This window comes from Ursus arctos, unplaced genomic scaffold (genome assembly GCF_023065955.2).
Source record: "Ursus arctos isolate Adak ecotype North America unplaced genomic scaffold, UrsArc2.0 scaffold_28, whole genome shotgun sequence".
Lineage (NCBI taxonomy): Eukaryota > Metazoa > Chordata > Mammalia > Carnivora > Ursidae > Ursus > Ursus arctos.
The window spans coordinates 20,846,719-20,870,712 of record NW_026622963.1 but is presented as its reverse complement, the minus strand read 5'-3'; the positions used below and the strand labels follow the sequence as shown (position 1 = coordinate 20,870,712).

General features: G+C 49.4%; 1 protein-coding gene across 1 annotated transcript in view; it reads left to right on the top strand.

Moving 5' to 3' along the window:
• The window catches only part of ALDH1A3 (aldehyde dehydrogenase 1 family member A3), a 37,170-nt gene extending 14,821 nt beyond the window's left edge, over nt 1–22,349 (top strand). The window contains exons 6-13 of the mRNA XM_026510346.4: nt 771–899; nt 2,483–2,596; nt 4,867–4,969; nt 7,330–7,514; nt 12,240–12,404; nt 13,563–13,720; nt 14,543–14,617; nt 20,472–22,349. Of these exons, the coding sequence (XP_026366131.1) occupies nt 771–899; nt 2,483–2,596; nt 4,867–4,969; nt 7,330–7,514; nt 12,240–12,404; nt 13,563–13,720; nt 14,543–14,617; nt 20,472–20,544 (1,002 nt within the window). The 3' untranslated portion in view covers nt 20,545–22,349. The remainder of the gene's footprint in view (nt 1–770; nt 900–2,482; nt 2,597–4,866; nt 4,970–7,329; nt 7,515–12,239; nt 12,405–13,562; nt 13,721–14,542; nt 14,618–20,471) is intronic.
• The last annotated feature ends 1,645 nt before the right edge of the window (nt 22,350–23,994 follow it).

Here is a 23,994-nt window from a genome sequence, read left to right as displayed (position 1 = left end):
ACCTGCTCTCTTGGAGATGCTTGGTTTCATTTTGCCTCATCAAAGATGATACTCAGAGGGGGAGGGTAGGAGAGGACACAAGTCTGGCTGTGAATCCTGGCCTTTATCTCCTAGCTTGTGACCTTGGGCAAGTAACCTCTCCCTTCTGTGCCTCATCTGTAAATGGGGGTAATAAGAGGACTATCTCATATAGGTTGGTAGGGATCAAATGAGTTAAGTTTTTGTGAAGTGGCTGGAACAGCACCTGGAACAGAGCGAACGCACAGTGGCTGTTACCTCTTGTTAGGCTTCTTGTTACAGTGATTTCAGTATCCTTGCCTCAGAAGTTGAAAGATGACAAGAAACACTTTCCCAACATGAATTTCACCAAACAGCAATCCAGTGGGAGTTTAGTTATGTATTCTGTAAGAAGAGAAAAAGATCCTGAGACATCTGAGTTTCGGAGAGGCGGGCCTCATTCCTGCAGTATTTTTCAGATCATTTAACAGGCTGATGGCATTATAAACCTCCAGGAGGAGAAGGTAGTGCACCTGCAGCAGAATCCTCTTTGCAAAGACTACTTACTCAGATCTCCCAGAATGTCCCAGAATGTAGCTCAGGAAGCATGGGGCAGGAAGGCAGGTCTGATCTGTGCTCACTTCTGTATTACCTCTGACGTCCCCAGTCTGGACCATGCAAAGCAAATAACCTCCATGGAGACGTCGCTGGGCCTCCGGGACAGGGCGGCGGGGTGGATCCGGGCCCCAAGCTCCTCTGTGCTCTGTCCCTAGTGGAATTTCCCTCTGCTGATGCTGGTGTGGAAGCTGGCGCCTGCTCTCTGCTGTGGGAACACCGTCGTCGTGAAGCCAGCGGAGCAGACGCCCCTCACTGCCCTTTATCTGGGCTCTCTGATCAAAGAGGTAAGGCACCTGAGAAAGAAAGAAAACATTATGTGCTGTTGATAACATTCCCACTCCTAGGAACCAGGCCGCCGTCACCAGATGAAGCTGCCCCGTCGAGCCAAGCGGTGCGTGACAGTGCCCGCCCGCTCACGACCGAGTGGGAAGGGAATGGCTCCCTGTGTTTCACTTGGCAGCCGTGCTCTCTTTCTCCTGCTTGTGGTCACTGAGCTAGAAGAAACTCCATTCCTCCCACTGATCCAATGAGAATACTTAACTCTTATTATGGGTTCAAGCCTATGGTTTAGGAGCAAATGTTTTGTCTAGAGAATTTGCAAGAGGGTCACTTGAGAGGGAGCCAAGTATTTGGAGGTTCGTCGGGCCTTGCATTTGTGGTGTAGGAAATGGCCCGTTGTTCTCTTGGAGGGGACATCTTGCCAGCAGTACCCGCCCAAGGGGCTGCCGCAAGCCGGGCTCACTCATCCGAGCCTCCTCGCCAGTGCTCCACGCTCGGGCCATTGTCCTGTCCCATCCCGCAGCCACTGTGCTGGGAAACCAGCGGCCCAAAGAAATACCTCCTTCCAGACACACCTGGCAATATGCTTCAGCCCTGCCGAGCCCAGCTTGTGTGTTGCAAAGAGGTTAAAAAAGAAACAGGAAGGAAAGAGGGATGGGAGGAAAGATCCATTCATTTGACTTCTCAGCTGGGTTAATAAGATCGGGAAGCAGGACCTTTACTGCTTAGAAGTAAGTCTGCAGCCTCCAGGAATTGGCCTGTTTCCCACTTTCCTTTGGGGATGTAGGATATGATTACATTATATTAATGAGACTGACAGATTCTAAAATCACAAGCGTGAACACACAGCAACTAGGAAACTAAAGACTCTTGAACACCATGTCCTAAAATCTTGCCTTTTCTAAATTGTGTTTTAATAGCATGAGATGGTAAGTTAATTAATTGTTCATTGAATTGCATCCCTCCACCTCATTCATTTGTGGGGTTCTTGGTGAATAAAGAGTCCTCATAGGTGCAAAGCAGGAGGTGTGAATGTGAAAGAAGTGATTGTCCCCAACCTTCTGGATATGCCAGCTCTGGGTGTGGCCCAGGTTCAACAAGCAGGAGCTTTGAGGGAGTGATACCGCGTTGCCATTTGGAACATTGATGGGACAGGTTTAAAACAATGGGAGCTGAAGCTCAGGGAGAGGGTATTTTGCAGGGGTCTCTGAGCCTTGGAGGGTGTAACCAAGGTATCTCTCTTCTCCCTGAGAGTACATACGTGTGGACAGATCCACCCCCACACACACGCACGCGCGCACACACACGCATAGAAGGGAGCTCAGCTGTGGAGGCTTCCCGCCATTTTGCTCAGAGGCCCTTTTGGGTTATGAGGTGCTGCCTGGAAGGAACGGCATACGAACACCTCACCCTGGCCCAGCCCGCACACTGGCCGCCTGGGTCTGGGTTCTAGGGTGGCTGTATGACGCTGGCCCTGGCTTCCCAGTGAGGGGGACACCTACAGCCCCGGCTCTCTCGGCCTGAGCGCGGTCTGTGATAGACACTGATCCATTCTTCTCCTCTGAACGCCACCTCAATTTCCATCCAGGTCGGATTCCCTCCAGGAGTGGTCAACATCGTGCCAGGGTTTGGGCCCACGGTGGGAGCAGCAATTTCTTCTCACCCTCAGATCAGCAAGATCGCCTTTACGGGGTCCACAGAGGTAACCGTCCTCACCGGCTGTCAGCCAACATGGCAGCCGCTGTGTGATCTGAGACGTGGGAACTTTTCCTTTGAGCCGCTAAACTATGATTTATTTACACTTAAGTATGACCACGTTTCAGTGCATAGCGATCAGGAAAAAAAAAAAAAAGCAAATAAATAAAGTCACTGGTCCAGTTTCCAAACTAAATAAATATCTAATAGAACTCAGAAGCCTTAGAAGAAAAGATTGGTAGATAAGATAAAATAAAAATGTGAAACATCCATAGGACAAACAGCGTCATAATCCAAGTTAAAGGATAGATAGCAAGCTGGGAAAAGAGCAGTCATAATTTCTGCAGCTCTCCAAGGCTTAAAATTCATTATATCCCTAAAAATCAATGAAAGAAAATCACACACACACACACATACTGAATGGTGGGATAGTGGGTAACTCAGAGAAGAGAACCACCAAATGTCCAATGAGCTTGAGCTAGCTCATTGGTCATCAGGGAAAAATGCAAATTCAAATGAAAGTCGGAGTCTTCTTGTGTCCGTCAGATTGGTAAAAATTGGAATCTGGTCTAATTGAGACTGTGGGAGACCAACGGTCCCAAGACCAAAGGCCATGATGTAGTATGGATCCCAAATTTGAAAGTGTCCAACTTCTGATTCAGAAATTCCATTTCAAAGCCACGAGTCAGAGAGAGGTTCTCACAAGCCCTCAAGGACATGTCTTCCAGTACACTGTATCCATTCTGTACGAGATGTTACAGCCATTAAAATATGAAAGCGTCTGCCGTCTGTGGTTGAGGCACCAAAAAAAGTAAGCTGTGGGAAAGTAGCTACAGAATGATCCCACGAGGAAAGTGTGTGTGGAGAGAAATAGAAACGGTCCGTAAGGATACCCAAGGAATTCTTCCCATGGCCACCTCTGTGCAGGTCCTGGGGCACAGGGGGGAAGGGAGATGAAAACTTTCCCCCTTTGCCCTGACACGCATTTGTGTGTGGAATTATCTCTAATACTCTTCTGTGCTTGAGAAAGAAAGGAATAAATGCTTCCCAAGCAGCAGGTGTCCCCATCTCCCCACAAATTTAGTCCAACCAGGAGCCCGAGCTGTCTTCACCCCAACAGCAGACTCATCCCTTCTCCTGCCCCTGCCTAGCTTCTCTGCAGAGACGTCTGCCTGAACCCTCTTCTCTAGGCGTCCGTAGGGCTGCCCATGGGTCCAGTGGGGTGGTGCTCTCAATGGGAACCCAACCTCGGGGACAAGAAAGTGGCCTCTGTGGTCCCAGGGGTCGCTCAACGGGCAGGCATGTCTGGAAGGGGGGGGTGCCTTCCCAGCCTTGGTCCCCCTGCTGTGCCCAGCTCTGAGAGCAGTGCACCTGAGCCCCACAAGGAATCGTCCGCCCGTGGCAGACTGGTGTTGCTTCTGTTGTTCTCTGGGGACAGTCCATTGTCACTGTAGAACTATTCCAAACATCATTCAGTCCATCACCCGGGAGCTGGCCAATTTTTTAAATGCACTCACACCTTAGCTTTGGGGAAACAGCCTCAGCCCGAGAAGAGCCCAGCTCTGCCCCTTGCTAGCTGTCTGGCTCTAAGCGTCTACGGGCACTTTGGTCGGAGAGTCTCCCCGGCTCTGAGTCTGTGGGGCTCACTGTGTGATGGGGCAGGCCTCGCCTCTGGCAGTGCGTGGAATGATAGGAGAGCCCCTCCAGGTACGTGAGGGGTCCTTTTCCTGCACAGCTACCAGTTCTCTCGCTTCCCCCTGGAGAAGCCGCAGTCTTGAGTCTGCTGCCAGAGAATTGGCTCCTTCTCCTCCTGAAGGGAAGCTTCCCTATCACCATAATTTTGGAGGTTCCCTCAGATTATACCAGAGAGCCACGCGGAACCACGTCCCCCACTAGCAAGCGCTAGAACAGCTGCCCCTGGGCCCCCTCGAGCCCTTTACCAGACTAGCTGGACCGGCCTGCTGCCAGGAGGGACAGGCACCAGGACAAGGGAGTAGGTGGCTCTGCCACCAGCCAGCTGTGTGACTGGGGGCGAATCACTGGGCCTTCCAAAGGCTCCCACTCCGCCCCTGTAAGTGGAGCAGTCGGACCAAGGATTCCAGTGATGTCAAGGTCTGATCCATGAGGAGACAAAGAGAGAGGCCAGGGGGTGGGGAGCAGCCTTAGAGGCCTAAGGCAACTGGACAGAGAGGCAGGGGAGCCCTAGGCTTGTCCAGAACGTTCAGGCCAGGTCTGGCCGCATCTGAGGTTTCCTTTGGTCTGTTTTTTATCCCAAAGGTTGGAAAGTTGGTTAAAGAAGCCGCCTCTCGGAGCAATCTGAAGAGGGTGACGCTGGAGCTGGGGGGGAAGAACCCCTGTATCGTGTGCGCTGACGCGGACCGTGAGTCTTTCCCCTTCTGGGCGTTGCTGGGGCTGAGACGGTCCATAAGCCTCTCCTGGCTTCCTCATCCACTCAGAACCAACTGAGAGAGAGACACACACATATACACAAAATGGCGGTGTTTGTCCACCTTGGGTTGTCCTGCCATAAGCAGACAAATAAAAATCAAAACACCAGCTCTATTGCTCACGGCAAGCTGCCTCGGAGAAAAACGTGTCCTGTGGGGGCCTGTTTCTGCCCTTCATGATTAAGTGTGCATTCCCCGTCCCTGCAGAGCTGGGGCCATGAGGAGCAGATCCAGGTTCTTCTCCAGAGCCGCCCGTGCCGGGAGCCGGCCAGGAGAGGAAGGAGCAGGGCAGGTGCTCCCCACTCACAGGCATTGATCATCCCCCCACCCCAGTCAGTATTTCCTGTGGTGCTTTTCTCCTCTCCGAAACTTGAGATGTTTCTTCCTTCTTTGTCTCAGGCCTGACAAATGAGAGGACAGGGGCAGCGGACCCTTAAATGTATCTCCCTAGTCTGGGTCCTGCCTCTCTCTCGACCACCTCCTCCTGGGCAAGCAACCCTGCCCAGCAGTTTGGGGGCAGCTTTGTGTCTTGCTAGAGCTTCATGACACAATGGAAACTGTATGCTGCTCTTGGCTGCCATGTCCAGAAGAAGGGAGAAGGGGCCACATCGGGCATTCATTCACCTGCTGACAGGGTCAGCCGTCAGAAGGCATGACTTCTGAGATACCCTGAAGCACCTTCTAGAGCAGCCCCCTCACCTGCCCCCTGGTGCCAGAAATTCCTTTCATGGAGAACAAAGCTTTCCATTCCACACTGCAAACATCCCTGAGAAAAATGACCCTAGCACAATTTCTTGCTAAGGCGTAAAGGACTGATACCACTTCCTCTCCTTGAAGCTGGCTTTCCATGGGAGAGTGAGTGGCCAGGGGAGGAAGCAAGCTTCAGGGAAGGAGAAGGAAGCTGGGCGTAAAGACAGACTGCTCTTTTTTTTGCCTGAGCTGCTGCTCCTGTGTAGAAGCATCGTTGGTGTTGCTACTGGTTTCTGGAATCACATGGAGCAGTTCTGAGTGCTGCTACATTTGGGGTCCCAAACTCCAGTCCTAAAGAGCCAGGACCCCTGTTTTGCATTCTTGTGCCACCATCTCTGGGGGCCCGGTCTCCACCTCAGCTCATCCTCTCTCCCCACCAGTGAAGAACACTGCAGCTAAAACACAAAACTTCTGTTCAGGGGTTGGTTTTATAAGGCTCATAAACACCCCGCGGAGCCGTCATCCGGGCAGCACCAGTCCACAAATTCCAATCCTGACATAACTGGCATCCACGCACGATGTCAATGATAACATGCCCCCATCCCCCCACCCCCCACGGCAGCCACCACCCCTGGCTCCCATCAGGGCGCAGGAAACGAATCAGTTCTTTTGGAGAAGGGGCAGTTTTAAGTTGGTGCAGAGAAGGGGGCGGTGCGGGTCGGTGCAAATCCTTATGACGCTTTATCTGCCGCTAACAGGGACTTTCTATGGAAGACCCGGCTCGAAAGCAATGTCTCGGTTTCCAGAGCGGAGGGCAGCATTCCTCGGAGCTGCTCAAGAGTGGTGCTGGGTGTCTGGATCCCCTGCCCCGACTCCCCAGGGGCCATGCTTTTGCCCCGTGCTAAGGAAAGCTGCATTTTTGAAGCAGCAGTGTGCGTGTTAGAAGGGGGGCGGGGGTGCAGAAAAGCCAGCTCACCGTGGAGCACTAGAAATGACACGGTGAGCTGTAAGCGATACCCCACTGAGCATTCTTCTTCGTGAAGCACGGCCCCAGAGGTTTTCCTTACTAAGCACCCTTCTAGTTTGAACTCGATGCCCGCTCTCTAGCTCAGATCCAGACCTCCTCAGGCGGAATCAGTGCTTGTTTTTTAACTGGTGTACGTCCCACATGGAATTAATGTTACTTAATAAGACTTAATAAAGCAAGAGAAGCTGATTTAATAGGACTTGATAGTGAAGGAAACTCGAGGTGGAAATAGCTCTCACCAATTGGTCTCATCGATACCTACAGAAGGTTAGTCTATAGAAGGGGGTCCTCCAGAAGGGGGAGGCGAGGGATCCAGGAGCAGGTGAACCGGGGAATGTAACAACTCTCTGTGCTCCTTAGCAGAGTAAAAAAGTCCTGCAGTCGGGGGACTGGCTTCACCCCACACTCATTTTGCCCATCCTCTCTGTTGGAAATGCCGGGAATAAAATTAATTTCTGAAATGCGGCCATTCCGGGGCCTGTTTTCTGGTGCAGGCAATTAGCGTTGCAGCTGTCACCAGTCCTGCCCTAACGACTTAATCGCTTCCTCTCGCTCCCGCCGCCCCCCTCCCTCCAGTGGACTTGGCAGTGGAGTGCGCCCATCAGGGAGTGTTCTTCAACCAAGGTCAGTGCTGCACGGCCGCCTCCCGGGTGTTCGTGGAGGAGCAGATCTACACCGAGTTTGTCAGGCGGAGCGTGGAGTACGCCAAGAAGCGTCCGGTCGGAGACCCCTTCGACGTCAGAACAGAGCAGGGGCCACAGGTAACCTACTGATGTGTCAGCACCCGCAGTGTGTATGGGGGACTGAACCAGGCAGCCCCTCTGGCCCTGGCCCCTTACAGCTCTGGTGCTTTTCGATCGATTCAGGGTCCCTTTCAAAGCAGAAGGGAGGCTGCCTAGCCTTGCCGCTCGCTTGTGTTTAGACACCATCAACAGTACGGTCCCATCGGGTTTCTGTGGGGTTATAAAGTGGGAGTGGACACACAGAGGTTTTGCTCTTTGCGGCTGATAATGCCAAGTTCAGAGCTTCGGCAGGAGGGAGGGTTCCCCGTTCATAAGGCCCTATGCCTGCACCCTCCAGCCAAGAGGACCATCCAGTCTCTGAGCACCGGGATCCCCAGAAGAGAGACTCAGGCAGAGGCTGTCTTACCTGGTCGGTCTCCTTGCAGAAGAGAGACTGTAACCGTGCCTGAAAGGCAGCAAAGTACTGGCAGAAGCTAAGTACCTAGAGCCCACAGTCTCAGCCTCTGGGCCCGCCCTCGAGCTCACGTGCGCTATAGGACAAGGCGACGGTCAGAAACCAAAGAATCCCAGTGGAGAAGGAGTGGAGAGGGCTCAGGGAACGGGGCTGCATCTCTGGGCAGGAGGAACGCGTCTCCGGAGGCCTGGTTTTCGAAACTAACGATGGGATGAATACGATCATAACCGCGAGGTTTAATAACCTCTTTAAGAGGGCACATCCTGTATCACTTTCTTACTAATTATGCAGTGCAGCAGATGGATAAATATTTAAAGGAGGGCAGCCTGACCATCCCATGCATTATTGAAATGGAGCTCGACAGCAACCCACTTTTCTTGGAGCCAAAGTCCTGCCCTAGCCACGAAGTTGCAAATCACGTGTCCAGACTCACCTACTTGTGTCTATCCCGGGAGCTCGCTGCTTCCCCACTGTATTGGCACCACATGTTTACATGGGAAACCACACAAGTTTGGCTCTGTGACTTTGTGAAAGTCCCAAGCTCCTGCCAAACCTCACTTTCCTCATCTGGAAAATGGGAGTAATGGATGGCTATTATGAATATTTCAAGGCACCTAATAAGTCTTTACTTTTCAGAGGTGGGGGTGGGGTGGGGAGCATTCAATGACAGGCTCCCTGATCTAGGTGGCAAAAAATGTCTGTGCATGACTTCAGGCCATGTCGGTCAGGTGTTGCTTGACCATCCCTTGGGGATGCCCTGGCTGGGAAAGGGGGAGGACCACGTGGAAAAGGTGCTTTTCTGGCCACCGTGCCCATCCTTGCCTTGCCCCAGCCCGCATGCACTGTGGCTCCAATGCCACGTGACCCTGGTGGAGAGAAGCGTCCCAGCTTGTGGCCAAGACTCCCCACCCTGCCAGACCTCAACTCCAAACCCAGTGGCCAGTGACACGAAGTTGTTTAGTGGCCTTGGTTGGATTTCAGGTCTGCATGCAAACATGGCCACAAGCCATTATCAAATCCACCGTGATTGTAAAGCTAATCCAGACTCCGTGGGAAATATGCGAGCTGATCCCATACTAAGGAAAACCTTTCACCCCATCATTATTCATAAGTCTCTTTCCAAGGCTCCAGGCTTGACTTTTGAAGCCAGATACAGAAATCTCTTCCAAGAGAGCAGATCCAAGCAGAATGGGTGTTGATTTCATCGGTGCTTTTGATGCTGCTGCTAAAAGTCCTTTTGAAAGCTCACTTAAGCCGCCTAACCTCAGCATATTATTTTAGGACGCTGTTGGATTTTTTTCTCCCAAAGTGCTTTTTCATCTACGGTAATAAGATTTTTACTCAGAGAGGATTTACAGCTGTCTAAATAGTCCTGTCTGTCTCCTGCCTGTAAAACAGCTAGCTGACCTAGATCGGTGTCCACTGCAGGCAGTCGCCAGCCGAATGCTCCAGAATCTTTCAGGTTTATTTGGCAACTGAGCAACGAGGCGCATAAACATTGCGCAAGCCACCTGGTGGGGGCAGGATCTGGTGCCCTCTCCAGCAGAGCCAGGTACAGCTTCTGACCTGTCCTTTGGGGTCCGTCTAACTCTGTCCCTGGTGTTGTGCCCTGCTGCATCCTTCACTTCTGGAAGGTTCTCCCTCCGGCACTGGAAGCCACCAGCTGACATTTCTTGGGGGATTATTAGATCGAAACGGTGTGTTCACATGGACTCATCAGGAAGAGTGGAGTCTGGATATGCAGACTTTCCATGGGGACTCCGCACTGACTCCAGGACAGACAGGTAGAGAATGGTCATAGCCACTCAGGACCTATATTTGGTGAAGTCCTACAGTCTTTCTTGGCCTCCGGGGAGGAAGGGCAGTCTTGGAACGTTTAACCCAAGACTTGATTCACCCAGAGAGAAGTTGAGAGAACCTTGAGATATTACGAGAATCATTGGCGTTGTCTGAACTACTTTTTCAGGTGGGAGTACATTCATAGGGCTTAAAACCTAGAGCACATAGAAAGGTCAGGCAAGAAAAGACTTTCTTCCTTCCTCCCCCCTCCATTCATAGGCCTGGTTCTTTACCTGCCCTCCGTGGGCATCCCACGGTCTTAGTTTCTCATGTATCCCTCCAGAACTTCTTTATGGGTATATAAGCACATATGAACATGTAGTCTCATTTCCCCTGTTTTTACCCAACAGATTACTATATCTATCCTGTTTTGCACCTTGATTTTTGTGCCCTGGTAAGAAACTTGGAAGAGTTTTCTATGCTAGTCATGAGAACCTGCCTCATTCTTTTTCATATGTACATAAAGTTTGGCTGTACGAATTCACCAGAATTCAAATAACATGTTCTGATAAACATGTGGGTGTATGCAGTTGTGTGCAATGTCGCAGAGTACGTCATTTTGCACACATGCAAGGAAATCAGTGGGACACAGTCCTCAAGTGGGATCGCTGAGTGGAAGCGCATCTGTAATTTCTATAAGCATTGCCAGATTCCCTTCCAAGAGGATCAACCAACCTGTGTTCCTACCAGCCTTGTATGAGCTTGTGTGTTTCTCCAGCCATATGACAGAACATGGATTTTGCCCATCTGATGGCAAAAAATGGTATCTCACTTGGTTTTCATATGCACGTATGTCTTATGATGACTAAGGCAGAACATCTTATCACGTTTAAAAGCCGTGGGTAGTATCTTGCCTATCAACTGCGCATGTGCTCTGCGTATTTTTCTCTTGTATTACTGGTCATTTTTCTCACACTTCCAAGAACTCTTGAAACACGAGGGAGATTAGCTCCAGTTCTATGATATGACTTGTCAGGTTTTCTCCAGTTTGTGCTTTTGCCTTTGACTTTGCTTATATGAGGGCTTTGCCTTTTTCTTTACAACATACTCAAATTTATTAATCTTTTCTTTTTGGCATCCGGATTTCACTTCATAGACTATCAACACCCCATGTGTAGAGAGGCTTTTTCCTACGTGAGAGAATTTGAAAACTTCCATTTTTCATGGTTAAATTTTTGATCTGTTTGGAATTTATGCTGGTGCAAGGTGTGAGGTACGGATCCAACTTGGAATTTCCCCACTGGATCCACACTTCAGGAGATGACTGGTCCAGTGACTTGTATGGTTTGTGCCTACCGGTTCTGAGAAAGCCAGCCTGCCCCTCAGGAACAGACAGGCATCCAGAAACACCATTGGGTTTGCTTGTTTGTTTGTTTTTAATGTAAAGTCATTTTAATGAAACCAGTTTTTCTATCTGAAAAGCTCAGCTATAGCAAACCTATCAAAACTCTCTCTCTCTCTCTCAGCCAAAGGGAAGGGACTAGCAACAGGGTCATGGTGAAGAACAGGGAAACCATGGATTCAGGAAGAAGGACCACTGGGTTTGGGGAGAGCACTTCTTCCCTTGAGCACAGTCTCCCCAAAAGGGTGCCCTTTGACAGCTAGTTGAGTGCCTTGTCTATAAGCAGAGTGTTAGGTAGGGGGCACAGGGTGCACTCTGGCTCAGGAGATCCCTAGACAAGATGGCAGAAGGCAGAGGCTTCCTGATGAGTTTGCTCCTCACCAGTAAGCAGAAGCCCATCCATCTCACCTTCAGGATCACACCACTCTATTTCCAGGGCTGCTGGGTAAGGTGATCAGCTTTCCTTCTCCCTTCTCCTCTGCACCATGGACGGACAATTCCAGTAATTGTTACCCTCATCCGTGGTGCCCTGTGAGAAGGGAGGAGGGTTTCCACATAACCTGCATGGCACTCAGCTAGATCGGAAGTTCAAATAAGCAAAGAAGACTTTTTTAGCATAAGCATATCCCAAATAATGAAAGACTTTTTTAGCATAAGCATATCCCAAACATTACTTGGGATATGCTTATGCTAAAAAAGTCTTTCATTGTCTTTCAAAAATGCAAATTTAACTGAGTGTCCTGTAGTTTTATTTGCTAAATCTGGCAACCCTCTTAGGATGCAAAGAGTTGGGAGAGCAAAGAATGTGGCCACTTCAAATCTTGTTTCATTTACGGATTTGCTTAACAGCACGGAAGAGGTCTGTGGTATGAATAGACCGTACTGCTGGAGAGGATGAGGAGAGCTTATCTGCCCATCTCTCCCCTGCTCCAAAGAGCCTAGATTTGTGCATTGAGGAATATTTGCATACAAGGCACATCTGTCCCATGAATTATGACTTGGCAAGAACACTTAGGGGCGGGTCAGCTGAAATGGGAAAGGCCATTGGACCCATAAGATGGCGGCCGCCGTCCAAAGGAATCCAAGCTGTACTTCTTGTGTTTTGCAGATTGACCAAAAGCAGTTCGACAAGATCCTCGATCTGATTGAGAGTGGGAAGAAGGAAGGAGCCAAGCTGGAATGTGGGGGTTTGGCCATGGAAGACAGGGGGCTCTTCATCAAACCCACGGTCTTCTCAGAAGTTACTGACACCATGCGCATTGCCAAAGAGGAGGTAGTGGGGGCTGCAGGAAAAGCTTCGTCCCAAGGGGACTTTTGTGGGGCGTGGGGGGTGAGAGGAGTAGGGTTTACAAACAGAAGTCTTCTCTAGGGCTCAGGGATCCCAGAAGTCTTTGTGAGGGGAGTGTTTTCCTTTCTCCTGTGGCCTTCTTCCTCTCCTTTGGGGTCCTGAGAGAAGCCATCTTGCCTACCTGCCTTTGGGAATCCCAAGCACTATATAGCAGGTGCAGAGTTTGTCCTAACCCCCCCCCACTTTCATGCATCTCTGGGGAGCGAAGTCCCTCTTCTGTCTTCAAACACATCCTCGGGGGAGCCCATCGTGGAGGGTTCTTGCCACCTGTGGGTTATACCAGTGGATTCATGGCCCAAAGGTGCCTTCAGCTCCTCTAGACTGAACTAAAAAGACAAGCATGTTCATTCAAAGAACACATCATAGCTGGAATTCTCTTTGAAGTTTTCCATCATGAGCGTCCTTGACAATGATGGAAATTGAGGAGATCCCCATAAGCGTGGGATTCTAACTTTGTCTTTCAGTCCCACCATTAATCCAGATGGGCACTGGTTCCCGCCTAAGGTCCTGGGTGATTGGACCCTGGGATGTGGTCTTTTGGGATGCAAGAGAAAGTGACTCACTGCTGAGGGCTTCCTGTGTGGGTATTTTATAGACTTTCTCCTAGAGATTTTTATGGGATCTTTATTTACATAGCAAGGAACAGTGTCTCCCTGGGGGTTATTAGGGAGACATTTTACAGTGTCCTCGTTGATGGAAAACGTACCACCAAGAGGTCAGGGCACACAGTCCTACAGCTGTGCCCTACCAACACCCTCCACAATGACTTTAAAGGAAAAACTCGCAAACTTTTGTCTTCTGTGCACGTCAGTGGGCTGGGGCTTCTCAGAAGCCCTGATGACAATAAGCGACAGAAGCCTGAAACATACTTTCAGTGGGTATTTTAAGTTGGGGGTGTAATCGTCATCCTTCCTTTCAGATGTCAACCGTCCAGTAGCTCAAAAGGTCTCTGGAGGTTCTTTTTCTCGACCATCCTTCCTCACGCGTGTGAGCACTCTGGGTAAAATGAAGGCAATGCTTGCTCAGAGCATATGCGCTTCGCTTGGACGTGGCTCTCACAGCCGTTCTTGCAATCTTTCATAGATCTTTGGACCGGTGCAGCCAATACTGAAGTTCAAAAATATCGAAGAAGTGATAAAAAGGGCAAATAGCCTTGAATACGGACTCACGGCAGCTGTGTTCACAAAAAACCTGGACAAAGCACTAAAACTGGCGTCTGCGTTGGAGTCTGGAACTGTCTGGTGAGTAGCGGACGCGTGTGTTTCAGCTCTCCGGAGTCACTGGCTTGCCAGCTTTGTGGCCCTTCTGTGGACAGACAGCTTCTAGTCATACGTTCTGTGCCAAGCGCTGTCTTAGAGCTTTGCTCCGTCCTCATGACCGCCTCTGAGCTGGGCACCATCACCGTCTCTGTTTTGAAGAAAATCGAGACACAGAGAGACTGGGTATTCTGCCCAGGGTCACACAGCTAGTATGTGGCAGAGCACTGGCCCCTCCCTACTGGTGCCCCAGCTCCTGACCACCGTGTTGTGTGGCCCCTTGGACCCCACTCCCTCCACCTCTATTTTTTATTCTAACTCTAAAAGCAGGGCATGGTCTTGTTCAAAGTGTGGACTGAAGTCCCTGCCTCGCCAGCCCTCCTGCAGAGGACATTGTCCTCACTGGAAAGATGATAACACTGGTAAATATAAACCGGGGCTCAGAGAGGCTGAGTAGCAAGCCCAGAATCCTCAGAGCCAGAAAGCAGGAGAGCTTTGAGGTCAGGTCTGGCATTGCAAAGCTGAATCTTATTCCCCGATGCCACAGTTTCCCTCTCCTTTCTTCTCGCCTTGACATTCCCTTCCTATCCCAGCGAAAAACTTTAGACTTAGGAATATTCAAATTTTAGCTCCTGGTGGGAAGAATGAGAAGGCAGAAGTTGAAAACGCACTGTTCCCATGATTAAAACTTCGACAAAGAGTCGTTCTGTAGGCAACAGTCTGCTTCAAGTCCCTGAGAGCCGGGACACCCATGACCCAGGTCGGTCTTCCCCGGGTAATCGTGAGCGTCTTTCGTTCTTCCTCTAGGATCAACTGCTATAATGCCATCTACGCACAGGCTCCATTTGGTGGCTTTAAAATGTCAGGAAATGGCAGAGAACTGTAAGTATCTGTTACCGCACACCTGCCAGCAGGTGAATGAAACACACGCTAGACTCGCAGGGTGGTGAGGGCTTGCGCTCCGGTCCACTGACCTTGCCCTGTGCTCCTGCATGTCAGGCCGGATCGGCCATGTCAGGAAGGCTGGTGGCCCTTTTCCCTCTGGGACTGCGGTGGACCCCTCTCAGCCTCTGTCTCCCTCCTGTCTTCCCACTTCTGCCATCCTCCACCCTCATCCTCGTGCCGCGCTCCTTCCGGCCCCAGGACCAACCTCTAGCCTCAGCCTCTGTGTCCTCCCCGGCACCCACCACACGGGGAGATGTTCAGCAGACACTTGGCATAGGCTCCCCGCAGGAGGACAGGGGCAGAACTGGAAAAGTGCACGTTTTGCCAGACTCACGCAAACCCCAGCCCTCAGCAAGGAAAATAGGCTCTCTCCCAGGTCGGGCTCTGGCCCTGTCTGCCCCATGAGCAGAGGCTCCACGGACAGACTCAGGGCTACTCTGACTCCTTCTCGGTGCCTCTTCGGGAGACATACTGCCATGTCCTCTGTGGCTCCACGAAATTCACCACATACTCCTAAAGCGATCCTTAATGTCTGTCTTGCCCGCTGGGAAGATGAAGTCCATAGGCATAGACTCATGGACAGGCCTGCTTGTGTCTGGCCCAAGATAAAAGGTCCAGGCACAGAGCTGGACAGAGCGTTCTGGGAGTGGATACATTGCGGTCTCCAGCTGGACCATGCCTTCACTCCCACGTCCTTCTTGGTGGTGCTTGCGGTTTTATTAGCCTTTGTGGACAAACAGCTTGTAGGATCCATCTTCCCAGGGGGACCATCTGTGACAACATGCAGGGCTGCTCCTGGAACATCTCAAAGGGCTCCAAGCTCTTACTCTTGATTAAACAGTTTGTGTTATTTATACACAAACGCATTACCTCGTACTTGTTTGCACATCTTCCAGTAGGAACACTCAGATGCTTCCCCTCGGCTTGGGCCTCAGTGGGGGCCTTTGGGCAGCTCCCCTTCCAGAGTCTTCATTAGGATGTTATGAGAGAAGGGGGCTGGCTTCCCTCCCTGAACAAATGCTTTTGACCCATCTCCATGGAACTGGGGTCCCTTCCCCCATCTCTGTCTTTCTTTCTAATCCATTCCTGAGTCATGGCAAATATGCCAGAAACATCCGAACATCTGAGTAGAATATGTCCATTGGTGTCCCTCTAATTCCTCTGACTCGTTTCCCCTTCAAGGAACCTCAGTAAATTCTCGGCCATGAAAACCCTTTGCAGAAATCGTGTTTCGTCCCCAGATGGCTTTGTTTGTGTTCTGTTCTGTGAGCCTCTGCTTCATTTTCTTTTCACATCCTCCTGCTTGAGAGGGACGTGAGGCCTGGGCTGTGGGGCCCTGTCGGGGCCCCCCAACAGCCACGGTACTGGTGACCACTGACTCCGCCAGGCTCTGTACGGACTTTGCCCGTGATCATTCATGCCACGCTCACAAGAGTCCGCGAGATGGTGTCTTACTTTGTTCTGCTTGCTGTAACAGAATACCTCAGATGGGGTGGCTCAAACAAGAGACCCCGATTCCTCACAATTCTGGAAGCTGGAAGCCTGAGATCAACGTGCCAGCAGATTTGGGGTCTGGCGAGGGCTCCGCTCCTAGTTCATAGATAGCTGTCTTCTCACTGTGTCCTCAGATGGTGGAAGGGGTGAGGGAGCTCTCTGGGGTCTCCTTTATAAGGACACTTACCCTACTCATGAGGGCTTCCCACTCTCCTAACCTAACCACTTCCCAAAGGCCCCAGCTCCCAGTACCTTCACATTGGGCGTTAGGACTTCAGTGTGTGAATTTTAGGTGGACACAAACATCTGGTCCGTTGTAGATGGCGGCTACTACTGCTAACTACCCTTGTTTCTGGGTGAGGAAACCCAGGGATGCCGGGGAGGTTCCGCGCCTTTCCTGGGTCACAGTGCTAGTAAGTGACAGAGGCGGGGTTGGACCCTTGGACCCACCACACCACAACCCCTTGCTCAACGGGGGTGTCACGTCCGTAAGCCACGTGGACTGAAGCCAGCCGGGGCATACATGATCATTTGTCTCCTCTGATCAGCTGCCTTCAACCAGTCCGGTCATGACGGCTGAGGGGGACCCAGAATCCCACGCAGTCCTCCTCCCAGAGACCAGACACAGCTTCCTGCTGCAGCAAGAATTTTGGGCCCCAAGCAGATGGCCTTGGGTGATGAAGCTTCAGGAAGCGTGTGCAGGGCCTGCCTGGTGGTGTGTACACCGCCTGACTGCTAGGGTGTACTAACTCACACTGCCTGTGGCTTATTGCGTTCCTCACCTGTGTCATTTCTGTCTCCCATCTCCCCCCAAGCTCTGACTGCCCTTCCAGTGCCTCAGCACCCCCCTGCCTGGCGCAGAGCACAGCCCGGGTCTCATCCCCACAGCCGGGACTTTTCTCAATGTGTTTTTTTGACCCTTGGCATATATCTTCCCAAGGCTTTTGATAAAGCACTTTAACATACTTCCCAAGGAGCCTGGAAACTGACTTGAAAACCAATTTCCATTTTCACTGGTCTCTGATTAATGTCTTCATGTCGTATCCAGTTCTCTTTTTGTACGCCGGAGCACGGTGAGGGGGATTCCGTGGTTTTCCCCAGCCCGGCCGCCTGGACGGGGCTGGCTCTCTGCCGCCCACCCACAAGTCCCTCCGGGGATCTGTTCCTGTGCGTTTCTCTTCCTCCTGGGCACTTTTCTGGCTGGTTTTGCAGTCACAGCAACAACAAACAACAACAAAAATCCACACAGTCGAGACGTGTGGAGAGCTAGGCCTCCGTCCACGGATCCTCAATCCCGTTTGTTAGAGATCATCACCGCTCCATCACTCATTTTGTTCATTTGTTCACTTAGCCAATATTTAATGAGCACCTTTAGGGCACGTGCTGCGTTCTGAGGCCAGAGCAGTGATCACACCTCCCCCTTCCAACATTCTGGTGAGGTCAATAGGAGAAGAGCTGGGCTCACGGAGGGCCTTGAGCGCGGAGACCATCACGACTAGGCCAGAAATGCGTTAGGAGATGCCACAGTGGGTGGTGAAGGAGCAGCCAGAACTTGAACTTTGGTAGTGATCGCAGGAATAGGAAGAGTAGGGTGATTCGTGTCCTTTATCTTACAGGAATGGTGTAAGACTGGACTTGATTCGTTAATGGGCTAATTCGTCGAATATGCTTTCATCATTTGGTTAACTTTTCTTTACGAAGTTGATAAATCATTAACTACTTTGAATTTTTTTTTAAAGATTTTATTTATTTATTCGACAGAGAGAGAGACAGCCAGCGAGAGAGGGAGCACAAGCAGGGGGAGTGGGAGAGGAAGAAGCAGGCTCATAGCGGAGGAGCCTGATGTGGGGCTTGATCCCATAATGCCGGGATCACGCCCTGAGCCGAAGGCAGACGCTTAACCGCTGTGCCACCCAGGCGCCTCTACTTTGAATTTTTAACAACGCAACACTAGATGTTCACTTTTAGAATTTACTGTGCGTTTTCTTTGCATATACTGGATGTACGTAGGTGCATTCTTTTCTGTTTTCAAATGAAATGAGAGCAAACTACTTTTTGGTCTTGAGAATGGGCTTTGGATATCCCGCCATTCTTTTTATTAAGGGTCTCCCATGATGGACTTCTGTGTTATTTCCAAGGGCTTTTGCTATTACAAACCATGGTGGTGTTCTTCCGTGTGCATAAATCTTCATGCACTTGTGGGAGATTGTTTTCAGAATACATTCCTAAAATTGGGTGATCTGCCACATGAAACATGAGCTCCTGCTCTTTTGGTTTGCCATTTAATTGTGAGGGTGTTGAGCATAGTTTTCACACTTACTAGTAATCTAGATTTGTTTTTCTGTGAACTGACTATTCATGCCCCTTGTTGATTTTTCCATTTGATTGTTTGCGGGGGTTTTCAATTGGTTTTTAAGAGCTCTTTGTATATGAAGGAAAACAGCACCGTTTCTCACACACAGCTGTGAATGTAATTTTTTTCTAGTTCGTCATTTGTTTTGGGGGGCTTTTGAAATGGATTTTCTGCTCTACAAAAGTTGGATTGCCCATTCGGCATATGGCTTTTATATTTCGTGTTATGTTTAGAAGAGATTACAAAACACTTCACGGGTTCTTGAACTATTTTTTTAGGGAACTACCCAAAAAAAATCTCAATGACATATTAATTAAAAAATAATATTAATACTTTCTATCCTTTAGTTTTTACCTGTACATAGAAGGTGCTCTGTAATAAATCACCAACCATCATAATGACAAGGAGGTGATGGCATGGCCATTTTAAAGATCATGAGTTGGGGGCTTAGAGAAGGTCAAAGCCAATGGTTCTCCAGCTCGAGCTGTATCAGAATCCTCTGGCTTGTTAAAACACAGATTTCTAGGCCCCACTTCAGGACGTGTACTAGTTTTTTATTGCTACAATAAATTGTCACAAAATGTGTGCTTTAAACAACAGAAATGTATTATCTTATACAGTTCTGTAGGCTAAAACTCTGACATCTCACTGAGTTGAAGTCAAGGCGTGCACAGGGCTAGGGCTACATTCCTTTCTGGGGACTCTGGGGAGAGAATATGTTTCCTTGCCTTTTCCAGCTTCTAGAGGCTTCCCACATTCCTTGGCTGGTGGCCCCTTCCTCTATGCTCAAAGGCAACACTGTCGCAGCTCTCTGAACCTGCTTCTGTAGGCTAATTTCCCTCTGATGCTCTTCTTCTGCCTCCCTTTTGCCCTCTTAAGGATTCTGGTGATACATCGGGCCCACCCAGATAATCCAGAATAACTCTGTATTTTCCAGCCAGTTAATTGGCAACCTTAATCCCATCTGCAACCTTAATCCCCCTTTGCCGGGTAACCTAACACCAGTTCGGAGGATTGAGATATGGTCACCTTGACATGGGGGCATTATTCTGTCAACCCCAGTATATCAGGGAAAGGGTAGGAGGCCTGAGAATCTGCATTTTGAGCAAGTTCTGAGGTGTCGCTGAGGCTTTGAGACCATACTTTGAGAACCACGGAGCGAAGGGATGAGATGATATTCTGCAGAACCTCCCATAGCCATGTCAATTTCTACCTCTTTTCCTCAACAAGGACACATTTTTATTTACTTAACAGCAGAGCAAGTGTTGTAGAGGCATTTAAATCTGTCCAAAGCCGCATCTCAGTTCTGGGAAGGGGAGTTGCCCTGAGGATGGCCCATGATGCCTGAGAAGGGTCACCAGGGCTCTGCAAGACTTAAATGAAGGACATACACCAAAGAGGCAAACTCAAAGGTTGTGGTCCCGCTTGTGTCCAGTCTGTGCTCATATCTGCTCCCCTCGCTGCTCTGGGCTGGCCTTACTCCTCCTACAGCTGATCGCCAGCTGCAGGCTCTGAGGTCGACTGCAGGCCCTCCATGTCCCTGTTCCTTGTGGATCTTCTGGCCACATCCCCAGCTCCCCTCCTTGTTCATTGATGGGGGCCCTCTCCTCGCCGTACTCCCCACGCAGGGAATCCACCTCTTTTATTTTTTTTCCATCCCTTTCATTCGTTAAAGGCAAACACTTTGTCCTTCTGAATATTTCCAAAGCATCACACACCAAAACACTTGATATGTAACCTGAAGTTCTACCTCCAGTTACTTAAACGTCCTAATGGTGTGACAGTCCTGGCTATCCCCCTATGAGGTCATCGCATTCTGATTTTTGGTGCCGACTCCAAACTGCCCAACAGAGTACTTGACCAATCGGGCGTTAGAACACAGTGGCAACAGAATGGCGAGGTGACACACCCCATTTTATATTCTCCTCTTTTCTGTGATCGCAGTGGTGAATATGCACTGGCTGAATACACGGAAGTGAAAACTGTCACCATCAAACTCGATGACAAGAGCCCCTGAAGGAGAGGCGGGCTCCTTCCTCAAACATTTGACAGCTGAATGTGGCCGATCGAACTTTGCCGAAGAAAAACTGCATTTCCCGTCTTCCCGGGTTACTTTGTTCTGGAGACTTTAAATCTACTGGATCTGAATGATTTCAACTCTCCTCTCACACTCCTGTTTCATTGACCGATGTTGTGTATGTGGAATCGCCGTCCTGCCCAGGGATGGAGCTAGGGCCATTTCCGTTTGTCCCTTTCAACCAGGTCCCCCGGGGACAGTGATGAGGCTCAGGGCGTGACCAACAGGAAGTGGTATTTGAAGTATCCAGAGGTCACTTAAAAATGTTCTGTCGACTCTGACTCCAGTAAGAACTTGGAAACACTCCCGGCTTGTTCTGCAAACAGGGCCCTGCACCTGTGGCTTCCTCGGGGTTACCTGCCCACAGAACAAGCCCCTCCTACCAGTTAGTGGGAAAGAAACAGGACTAAGTTCAAAACAAAATAAAAATAGGATTGGGAGGATCCAACGTGGGGAGCTTTGGGGAGGCAAGTACCATGGAAAGGTACTGAAGGTCTTGGGTGTGAAAGGACGTGGGTCTTCAAGGACTGCCTCTTGGCATGGACCATGGGACTCAGCTTAAAACCAAATCTCCTTTCGGAATATGACCGAATCAATGCCCAACATGCTTATCTAAAACTATGTCGCGGTCTACCTTATCCAAGGCACTTTCTTAGGCAGAGAACATCGCTAGCGTTACCACCGCTGCTGAGGACCCGGTGCTCTGACACGAGGACAGTATAGCAACCGCTTTTTACAAATCAGAGCCGTAATTTGCTTTTACAAATTCTGAATTTCTACCACTTGCATTAATGGTGTACGATCCAGCCTATGTAGCACTCTTTGTCTCCAGTTTGGTTATCTATTTTAGATTAGCAAAACATATACAACTGGAAAGGCTGTTGTCTTAATACAGCCTGGTTTTTTTTTAAGTCCTATTTTGATATTAATGATTAATTAACAAATAACACCCAGACTCCATGGAAGAACTGGGTCTCCTACTAAAGTGGCCTGAGTACTGCACTAACATGTTGTGAATTTTTCTTTTCCTCTTTGTATGTGCAAATGCTGTGCAATCCCAAGTTTCAAAGTGTTCCCGGATCACTTTTAAAAAACAGAACCAAACGTAATTGCATTATTTGGATACTTTCACTGTTACTGACTAGTTGTTTTTCTGATGGTGCTTATAGTTGGGAATTAAATTATGTTTGAGAATCAAATTGGGGAGGAGGGCAATAATAAAATAAAAGTCAAAACCAGTGTATGGATGAAAGAAAGTCCTATATGGAATGGGGTTGTCATTCTTGTCACAAATAGGCAATATGCAATTCACCTTCTCTACATCAGTTAACACTTATCACTTAAACTGTCAGCAATTTGCTAAGTCAGGAGTTGACTTCATACACTGAATTTTCAGGATTTTTTCTCAAGCAACTCTAGACACTAACCTTGATAGTAATACATTAGAGGGTTCTTATTCTCTCATTGTACAATAATGCCTTTAATATGAAATGCTACATTATTTATGATTGGTATAGTTAATGTATCTTTTTATAGTTGTAAGTAAACAGAGGTGGTATATTTAACCTTCTGTAATATACTGTATTTAGAAATGGAAATCTATATAGTATTAGATTTCACTCCTTTTAAGGTTTACTCCTGTGGTATGGTTTCAAAAAAATCTATTGGCCTGGGAATTCTGACCCCAACTACAGATTGTGTCTGACAGTGCAACAATGATAAAATAAAATCAGATACTTGACAAACATTATGTTTTTTCATTTAAGGACCAAACTCGTTTTAATTCTGTGGCTGACCTTTCTCTTTCTCAGAGCTCCTGTACCAAATGGCTTGTCATAAAGCAATATCGATAGCTTAAGATTCAAATTCCATTTGCTCAGTCGATCAGGTCTCGCACTTAGCCTGAGCATGAAACCCACTCGCATGGGTTTTCGGGTTGAGCTGGCAGGGAGCGCGGCCTCAAAGGCTCTGCATCTTAGCTGGTGAAGCATATGCTGTCACCTGAGCTGTCCGAGTGTCCTTCTACTAGTGAGCAGGTGAGTCTGGAAAGTGGAGGGAAGGACTGCACAGGGGTTTAGGGAAAATACTGCATCCTGCTACTCTGTGCACATGTCTCCGTTTTTGTCACGAGGATCTAGGTGTTTGGGTGTAACCTACCTTACGTTTCTAAGAAGCCTCCATCGCCAAGTCGTGAGCTGACACTGAGGTTGGCTCAAGAGCATCCCTTGTACTTGGTTAGGTCCATCAGGTTACACCTGTGTATTTGATGTTGCTCACCCAAGATCCCTTTGGCTTTGGGGTGGCAAGGTGCCACCTTTGAAGAGAACACTTAAGAGAGGCTTGGATCAGATCTCTCAATGTATGCACCTATGTATGTACTAACTTATTTAGAAAACTTTTCATTTCTCAATCTAAATGTGAGCAGAACATTCTAAGAAAATTGTTAACTCTCTGAAGGGAACCATTCTGGGGACACAGACTGGCTGTCATGTGTGTGCATGTGCACACGTGCTCTTGTGTGTTTGTGGGGGGGGCACAGGAGGTGGGCCCATTCTCTAAAAGTGGATCTTTTGGAATGCCCTAGCTTCTCCTGATAGCAGACAAAGAATTTTTACTGTCCTTGCTCCTAGCATGTATCTGACTTGAGCTTGAACGTGGATGATAAGGGATTTTTTATAAAGTGTCCAGGGAAGAGTGTCTGAGGAAACTGAGTTCCCAGCTGAAGAAATGACTAGAAGGCCTCAGGGGTGGGGTGGCAGGGTAGCAATCGGCCACTAGGCCTTCAGAAGGCAGAAATGTTAGGTTGAGGAGGAAGCGTCCAGTTGATTCCACCTTAGGAGGGGTCATTCCAACATGAGAACCCAGGTAGACAGAGCAAAGGCTAGAGGACCATGGGTCAGCGGGGGGCAAGAAACAGCAGGAAGAGATCTTAACTGACCTGTAATAACTTCCCCGTGCAAACCTGTGACTAACTCATGCCTAATGAATAGAGTTAGATGCTGGCATGTAAGCAGCTGAAAACAGCCGAGTGGGCTGTTCCCTAACCTATTCCCAAGCTCATTTAAAAGCGAAGCTGAGTTGCCCCAGAGGCCTTGGCCATGGGAGCTCCACTGTCCTCCAGGGCACTGGGCGTGCTCTCCCTCACGGTGCCGCTAGATGGCGCGGCCGCGCTCGGTGAAGGCGCAGCACCGCGATTGCGGGGCTCACTCAGCACTGCGACGCCACGCCCTGCAAATTATTAGGGACTTTTCGGTAGCAATCACACCGCTGCCTTTTGGGTGCTGGAATTAGGACCGAAGTATTGAGGACAGGATTGCAAAACTGCACCCACCCTTTTGCAAGGGCGTTCCGTGGCAGGAGAGCTGCAGGCCTCTTGAGAGCAAAGCAAGC